Source organism: Serinus canaria, chromosome 1 (genome assembly GCF_022539315.1).
Source record: "Serinus canaria isolate serCan28SL12 chromosome 1, serCan2020, whole genome shotgun sequence".
Classification (NCBI taxonomy): domain Eukaryota; kingdom Metazoa; phylum Chordata; class Aves; order Passeriformes; family Fringillidae; genus Serinus; species Serinus canaria.
The window spans coordinates 4,045,505-4,054,460 of record NC_066313.1 but is presented as its reverse complement, the minus strand read 5'-3'; the positions used below and the strand labels follow the sequence as shown (position 1 = coordinate 4,054,460).

Genomic DNA, 8,956 nt, shown 5'->3' with positions numbered 1-8,956 from the left:
TTGCAGTATCTTGGCTACTTTGTGGTGCCAAATGTTAGCTGTTATTCCACACTTCTGGGAAACTGGGCATGGGGAAAAACAGGTAAGTGAGGCACAGCTCCAGGTCCGTGGCTGGATGAAGTCACTCCTCAGTACCCCCAGTGCTGTGCTGTTGTCCCCTTCCCTCTGGAGAGCTGCTGGGATGTGGAGCATCTAAAGTTATACATGGAACAGGCTCCAAAACCTTGGGCATAAAACATTAACTTGTTTTTTACATTTGTAAAGTTCATCAGCAGGAAAATCTCTTTGATTGCCCTGACAGAACAAAAGCTTCCTGGTAAAAGCTGCATGTGCTGTTCCCACAGGGGGAAGACTTTGCCCAAGAAAACCCCTTTTCCCTCAGATGCTGCCATCCCTGGAATAAAAAACCAATAACATTTATCCTCTACCTCCCCCAGCACCAATTTCAAGTGAAAGTAACCCAAAAGCCTGTAAATGGAATCTATATCTTCAATATTCTCTTGAGTGGGTTTTGATGAGTCTGGTGCAGTTGCTTTATTACTTCATTGATTTTTAATATGCAATCTCATGTAACAGCAGAGCCACATAGTCAATACACTTATCCCCCTTTTTTGGCCATTGGAAAAGAAATGTTTTACAGGAATGTGCTCAACATCTGCTGAAAACTATTATTTAGTTTGTTTAAAAAGAATCCAACCAGCAAAATGTTTTTCCTGAAAAGTTTTATACACTTAAAATATACATGCTTTAGCATTTTACATTCAAGGTCTCTTAAGTACAAAAGCCTGCTTTGCTTTGTTATGTAACACTGAGACACCAAGTATGATTTAGTCATTCTTCATTTAAAAAACTACAACTTTTTACACAGGCTTTTAAATTTTCATATGGAAAGTCACATGCAGATCACTTGATGTACTGACTTATATGGAAAAAAGCTTAACAAGTGCTTTAGTTGAAAAAATATATACATACATTTGAGGATCTTACTCAAACAGCAGATTTATGATAATTTTAGAATGTAAAATAGTAAGTGCAAGTAGATTTTTTTTAAATAGTACTATATAGAACTCCATTTCATACAAAAATAGACATCCATTTATTTTATTTCTATGGCAAACTTAGAGTTATGTCTTTGTTTGGGGATGATCCTGTTTGAGTGCCCAGCTGGCATAGCTTTTGGAATCTCAAATATCTGTCTTCAGCTAACCTGAACTCTTTAAATAGTCCTAGAAATACATACCCTGAATGTACAAATGCTGGAAAAAATATTTTTTCAATGAAGATTAATTTAGTGCTGCTGAAGCCAGGGAGTTGAGGGACTTCTCTTCCACGTCAGGTGTTCACAGCCTTCCAAGGGTCTGTGGTTGAGCCAGGAACAACTTTCCAAGCACCACCTGCAGTCAGTGAGGTCTGGCTCTGTTGGAGCAATAGCTGTGGTTGCATAGTGTGGAAATGGAGGAGAGCCCTGGCACTCCAAGCTCTGACCACCAGTTGTCCTTGGTGCCACAGTGACCCTGATGTCCCCACGCTGCTCTGGGACCATGAAGCCAGCCCTGGAGTGCAGGCTGCTGGCACCTTTGGAAATACATGGCAAGGGGAGTTGGTTTTGGTGCTGTTAAAAGCAGAGAAGACAAAGGCTTACCAGTATCACCTGGGGGGTGGAAGGCCTCTGTATTGCCTCATTTCACATGCTGAGCTGGAATTCCAGTTCAAAGGTGTCTTTATGAACAAAATAAATTGCATTTTAATGAGAGGATCGCTTGGAGCCTAAACAGTTTGACTTGGGACATAAAAGCCCAACTCAAGTTCCTTGAAGCTCATCAGTGCATTCACTCCTCAGTGAGCTTCCAGCAGTGTGAGAGGAAGGTAAAGACAGCATTGCTGAAGAGCCTTTCCCCTCTTATCTCTTGCACTTCCCATGCTGCAGAACCTCTGCCTGCTTTTTTGCATTTACCTTTCATACTTCAGAGGAAGAGTAATGGTGACTTTCACAGGAGCAGCCTCTGCAGAATCAGCTTCCCTGCAGAGACATTGGATCAACCTCCCATCTTCCAGATTTGTGCAAAATTCAGTTCTTTTAGAAGCTGGTGCTTGGCATGAAGCAAAATAGAGAGGAGTTGCTGCTTATGGTTCCAGTGGTGTGTGACTTCAGTAGTTGGGTTCTTTTTTCCCCTCTACATGTTGGTAGCCCACAAAAAGTCCATCTGTGGGGTGGATTTTACTCACAATATTTCAATATCCCATTTCTGTGAAGGTCTGTTTTCTATTGGCTGATTCATAATGATGTGATTCTTGTCATAGTAATTTCCTCCTTAAAAACAAAAGAAAGTCATGAAGGAAAAGCTTTTGAAAGAAATACTCATAAAAATTGTACACAATCTTTGAGAAGTGTGACTAAGTAGGAAAATCAGCTGAAAAACAGGAATTCCATGAGGTAGGGGGCTTGGTTTCTGCAACTGAGCAATGACAATTTTAACCAGCCTTCTTTTTTCAACTCCTTTTCTCTTTCCGAGCTATTCAGTGGTTGATTGACCTTCACACCACTTTGTCTTCTGTAACTTGCACTCCTTGCCATCTGCACTATTTAACTCCCCAAAGCACAACAGTTGATCTGATCAAAATAAACCCCTGGAATCAAAAGAGAAAGATTCCTCCCTGTCCTGCTGTTTCTTGTCCCTCTGTCAAGCAACTGGATGGGAAAGGTAGGATTCAGTTTTGGATCTTAAGCCAAAAAAAAAAAAAAAAAAAAAGAAAAAGCAAAGCTGGACTATGGAAGTTAACCTTAATCAAAAAACACATGTAAAACCTGTAAGCTTGAGAGTTTTTGTTTTTAAATACCTTTAATATCAAGCACCAGTTGCTCACTGAGGTATGAACTGATGGTTCCATCCTCGTTGAATCTCCACTTTTGCCTGTCCCTCCCATGTTCTGTCCAGAGGGCGACTTTGGCTCCAGGCAGGTCTCTGCCCCCAATGACATCCAGACAGGTATTGTTGGCCTAAGAAACGAGGAGAGCAGTGAGATCCAGGCCACAGAGCCTCAGTTTTGTGCCTGATTTCTCTCAGGCACTGAACATATGGCAGTAAATCATGGGAAGCAAGCCAAGAACAGATTATTCAACACCCGACCAGCTGCTTGATCAAAGGTGGTGGTCTTTGTTACTTCATTTTTCGAATGTTAAACCATCAGCTTTTTTTAAAATATTAATAACAGACCATCAAGGGCACCATTAGTAGAAAACCACTCTGAAACTCACCTTGGCCTTGAGGAGCCCCCGGCAGTAGTGCCAGAGCTGGGAGTCGCTGCGGCTGCGCGGGGCCGCGCACACCGAGGCCGCCCGGATGTCTGCCAGGCTCCCAGCCACGGTCAGGTACTTGCCCTGGGCTCTGTTCCTCACCCTCAGGTACACTGCTGGCTGCAAGGGGGTGAGGGAGGAGATTGACAACACAGAGATCAAGAAAATTGATGTGAGAGGGCCTCCCCTCCATCATCCTTCCCTCCATCAGTCTTCTAAAGTCTAAAGTTCAATTTTTGTTCTCGGTTGAGGATGTTCAGTAATTTTTTGGTTGGAAACCAACGTGCATGTGAAGCACAGTAAGTGGTTTTTCACATGCAGATGGGCAGCTATAAACAGCAATGGTAGATAGGTCTTTTTTCAAAGAATGTAATTATGGCTATAGAACTAATTCCTGTGACCTGCAAATATGCCTGGTTCAGCACATTTCACTCATTCCAAGGGCAGTAAAGGGGCTGTACTCCATAAGCTTTTAATTCCTGGGACACAAAACTTACTGAGTTACATATCCAGCAACTTCAGCCCTCACTAACTGGAATATATGGCAGAGAGATACACCACTGGTTTTGAACATACATGGAAAACAGGGCACTGACCTGGTGTCCCTGTTTATTGGTTTACTCAAAAAAAAGAGGATTTTGCAGGGCTGCTCAAGGGTTCAAGCTTTTGCTCTGTTATTCACTAATTTCAGTGCAAATAAAGAGCAGGGGGTTACAAAGGCCAGCGCTGTTGGAACCCAAATGCCAGCACAGCTTTTTTTCTGGGAGCTTTACATCTTCTTTTTCCATATTAAAACAAACCCTGAGATACAGACAATAAGGCCTCTCTCCCACCAAACATCCCTAAACAAAACCTGTATCAGTACAGTGTTTAGTTACTCTTTGTGGTTTAGAGATCTGAATGAGACTGAAATTGGATTTACCTGGGGTGAGACAGAGAGGGAAAACCTGATGGGTACTGCATGAGCTTTGCCTCTTTTGGAAATCCAGGCTACAGCACAATAAAATTTGCTCTTGTTACCATTTATGTTAATTATGAAACAAGCCAGTGTGGAATTGGTTTCCTCATTATATGGCAAAAATGTAAAAATAGAGCATCCACAGAACATGCAATTCAGAAAAACAAAACTTGGCACCAAGAAACTGTAAATTATTTCCCTTTAGGAACCGAACACAGATCTCAATAACTGCTACAAGAGGCATTTTCTGCTTCAGCAATCTTCAGTGGGTCCTTCTGGCTGTCATCATTAGGCCTGATTTAAGGAGTACAACACACCCCAGTGTGCTGATACCTGTGCACAAACCCCTGTCCATAAAAACCCCTTTTCCTCACTCAGTCTTGCAGTACCTGCTTCACAGGACGAAGGGAGCCAATCACTTTCCAGCCACTGTGTTCACTCCAGTTTGAAATCTCCCTGGGCTCCAGCAGAATCTGCTTGCCTAAGAAATTGCATCCCTCATAGGCAATCCACCTGGATACACAAAACAGAACAGGAAAGGGCATTTGTTATCCACAGCAAAACTAATCTGTGCTCTTGGAAGCCCCCAAAGCTCTCCACAGTGATGCCTCTCTTTGTGTGCTGCAAAATGCCATCCATTTCAGTGGGATGACTGCCTTCTGTTGAAATTCAGACCTGTTTTCTGTCTGTCTGCCTAAAATTTATAAACTACACTTCTCATCTCCCCCTCCCCCTACATTTTTTCCCCCCCACAAAAAGGAGAACCTCTGCATGAGCTCAGATAGGAATAATGCTGATTTCAGCAGGCCTGTGTTAGGAAACTAGGGAGCCACACTTGCAGCTCAGCTTTGCCTGGTTGTGCACATTAGTTATGAGAGGATCTCATCTCATGTTTTTGTTACAGTTAAAGCTTTTTTATACAATTCCACTAATCTGAAAACACATTACAGATATTCACTCTGAACCCCACACCCTGCTGCAGCAGATTTTCCTGTCATGAATACACCATGGATGTGGCTGAGTCCTGTAACACCCAGTTAAAGCACTGGCTCATACAGATCCCTTGTTATCTGGGCATCTGCTCAGTAAATGCTCACAATGGCAGCCTCAGGAGCACAGATCCCTTCTGTTTGTATCAATAGCACATTGCTGTGTGGACAGTGACTCCTGAATGCCTGACTCATTAACTCCTCTAAGCACAAGCAAGTGCTGGTTTCCCAGGTTACCTGTTGTACAGGTCAGCTGCCAAGAGCATGAGGGATGGCTGTGCAGAGTCAGTGAAAAACACCCACAGCCTCACAGCACCTGGAATTGCTTTTGCCCAGTGCCCACATCTCAGAGCCAGCCCTGCTCAGGCCTCCATGGAGGCTCAGCTGTGCCAGCTGTGAGCTGCCTGGCAATGAGGCTGGGTCTCTGTTACTTCAAAGTCCATACCTTCTAACTAACAGGTATTCAGGGCAGCCTGAGCACCCCTATGTCTTCCTTGTACTTTGAACCCATTCCTGGCTTTTTTCCCCTTGCAATGGCTTCTGTCAAGTCACTGAAAATTCACTGTTAGCATTACCCTTGGAGCGTGAACAGTCTCATGTGGAATGCAGTTTCAAAGCAGACATTTATAGGGAACAGAGGGAAAAGACTGTGCCAGTGATCACCATCTGGGCTCCTGGCATTCAGTGACACAGGCAGAACCCATCTCTGCTCTCACACAGGCTGTGTCACCTCTCTCACACCTCTGAGAACCCCAGCCCTTAGCAAAGGAAGATTCCAGGTTTGTGCCTTACTGAGGTGGCCAGTTGGCTCAGGAAGGAGCCTTTTACCTAAGCCTGGCAGCAAGATGCCATAGGAGTATTTACATGAATCTTTGCTATTTGCCCAAAGCTGACAGCAGGCTTTGGGACCAGGAGCCAACAAAACCTCTAAGTTTGCCTTCCTGAACTCTGAATCCAAGATAAGGCAAACAAACCTCTAGGACATCCCACAATCACCTGACACCCTCAGCGTTTAGGCTACTGTGTGCTGTCTGGGATGGGGACAGGCTGTGGAAGTCTCCTGTGAACTGTTAAATACACTGATATCCTTTACTTAACAGGTGTGGTGTTCTGTGGCTAACACAGCACATGGTGCAATGAAAATGACACAGGTAAACCATGGAAAATCAACACTAAGAATCAACACACTAAAAACCTCTTGCACAGTTCAACTCAGCTCAGACTTCCCCCTCAATGATTTTTACTTTGCTTTAAGTGAAGCTGTGCAACACAATTTTTCACAATTCAGAAGAGATTTTTATGCTTCACCAGCTCAGGAAAAAAGCCACAATGCAAGCACAAAGTGTTTGAGATGAAAGAAGGATCAGTGCAAGATGGGCTTCCTCAGTAGTGGACAGACACAAAGAAGATGAGCAGAGGGCACTAGAACTGAAACCCAAGTGCACAGGTGAATTTGCACACATGCATAGAACAAAAAGCATCCTTTTAGCTATGGATAATTTTTCATTATGAAAGTTGTGAGAATTTTTACTAATAAAACCCTTTTGAAAAGGGCCTATCCCTTTTCAAAAAAACACATTTTACCTTACACTTTTTTTTTTTTCTTTGCCAACTTAGGTTTTGCAGACTTTGATGGGAAAGGCTAACAAAGGCAAAGGGAGAAATGCAAAGGACCAGAGCAAAGGCTGAGTGAAACCCAGCCATGGCAAGGGATGTTGCAGTGCTCATTGGTGCTGAGCTGCTGCTTTGCAAAGAGCATTGACCAGAGTCTGAACTGGGGGAGCCTCCAGAGCTGTGTTACACCATCCTTGGGAAAATCTTCACTCTCTTTCCTAGGAAACATCAAAAAAATCTCAGACCAATCATTTCTGCCCTGAAACTATCCCAGAGACAGGGAGGCACCTAACCTGGCTTGGATACCCAAAAATGAACAGAAAGATGCAGGAGGGGCTGGCCTGTTGCATTCTCCTGTGCTTTCTCGCCATGTGGTCCCAAAGCCATCACCCTTCCTTCAGCCAACTGCTGGGGCAAAGAGATTGAATTTCCAGACAATACACACTTCTGCATTTTCAGCAAAGGTTCAGGCTGGAAGTGGCACAAAAGTTGTGAACTGGCAAAGCTCTGTGGGGAAGCTTATGTTCACTATTTTCTCAAGAAAATTACAGCCTTGCCCATGTGGAAACGGTGGGGAAAGGTCAAACATAAACATAGGAAATGTGTGTCCCATTAGGAGAACAGCAGTTTCCAGCCACTCTCAGTTACAGGATGAGACTCTGCAGGTTATTTGCTGCTGCTGTGGGTGTGGAGGCTGAAAACCTGGCTGAAAACAGAACACTTGGGAGCTCTTCCAAAAGGTGAAAGGGAGAGACGTGGAAGAGGTTAGAAGGTCACTGCTGCAGATGTTAAATGTTTTCACTGAAGAACCTGGGTGTACATTCACACTGCTGGAGAAGGGTTAAACTAATAACAGAAGCAAATAACTGTTCCAGCTGTCAGATCCACCCTGAGCTCCTCTCAGAAGCTGCTGCTTCTCTGGCAGCCAGTCAGCACATCAAGCTTCCCTGAGCCACTGCAGTAGTTTAAATCACTGCAGGTTATAGCTAGCATTTTACAGCCTGTTAATAAAGGCACTCCAAGTTTACACTACCTGCCTTGTAAAGTCTGTGCCTCAGAATAGAAGTTACGAATGTAAACCATCCTATGAACAAGGCAATAATCATGAGACAATGTTAGCTCCTACACTGCAAAACTGACAGGGGTATTTCTTCCATACTTACAATCCACTTCTCACCCACACAGACTGGGTGTAAAAATGAAGGTCCTCGTTCAAAACAGAATTGACTGCTTCACTGAAGTGCAGCTCTCTGCCCTTGCAGCATTCCAGGCTGAACAGACTGATGGAAGGCTCAGCAAAAACCTGGGGGAGAAGGAAGGAGGAAAAAAAACCCACAAAGTTTTAGTGGGAATAGTACAATTTAGTTGTTAGATATGATGCACACATTGGCCCACTTCAGTTGAATTTCCTGCAATGCTTCTGGGTTAGCTTGTGCTCCCTCAGCAAATGTAACAACAAGGGAAAACCCCAGAGCACACAAACTGCATTTATCAGTGGCTTTGTCATCAGCATAGTGCCCCACTGACACAGGCCAGGCACAGAGAGTCACCAAGTGATGCAGAGGCCTCTGTTTGGAAAACCTCATTTTGATCTGATTTGTATCATCAGGGCCTTGATTGCTTTTCAAAAATCCACTTTATTTACTTATTGATGGAACATGCACCTAAAATAGTGACTCAAATCAAAGTCTACTGTCCACAGACTTCAATTAGCTGTGGTTCACTGCAAAATTTTCAAGTAGCTACAAATTGTAAAAGGTCAGAAATGTCAACTAGCAGGTTCTCAATGTTTTTAAGAGACATTCCTATTTTTTTCTGTCAATCTTGAAGGAAGGGCATAAGTCAATTCTATAATCTCACGTAGAATTGAAACATTTTTCACTTAATGCCCTTTTCTACAGCTGACAGATTGCCTGTGAAAGCAAATAAAAAGATCAGTTTGCATAAAAATGTGGTGCAGCTATAAGGCCAGCAGAAAAACAGAGGAAGCAGATTTAAATACACCAATTCTGTGCCCTAGTACAAGGATTACTAGTACAATGCTTCAGCATTTTAACTTAAAACCAGAAGCAAAAGTGCCTGCAGTTTACACCTGGAAAG

At 43.4% G+C, this 8,956-nt stretch overlaps 1 protein-coding gene across 1 annotated transcript in view; it reads right to left on the bottom strand.

Annotated features, from left to right (window-relative positions):
* Positions 1–505: 505 nt before the first annotated feature.
* CRYBG3 (crystallin beta-gamma domain containing 3) overlaps positions 506–8,956 on the bottom strand; it is an 81,085-nt gene continuing 72,634 nt past the window's right edge. The window contains exons 18-22 of the mRNA XM_018916885.3: positions 8,020–8,159; positions 4,643–4,766; positions 3,257–3,415; positions 2,839–2,998; positions 506–2,311 (exon numbers count right to left, since the gene is read on the bottom strand). Of these exons, the coding sequence (XP_018772430.3) occupies positions 2,223–2,311; positions 2,839–2,998; positions 3,257–3,415; positions 4,643–4,766; positions 8,020–8,159 (672 nt within the window). The 3' untranslated portion in view covers positions 506–2,222. The remainder of the gene's footprint in view (positions 2,312–2,838; positions 2,999–3,256; positions 3,416–4,642; positions 4,767–8,019; positions 8,160–8,956) is intronic.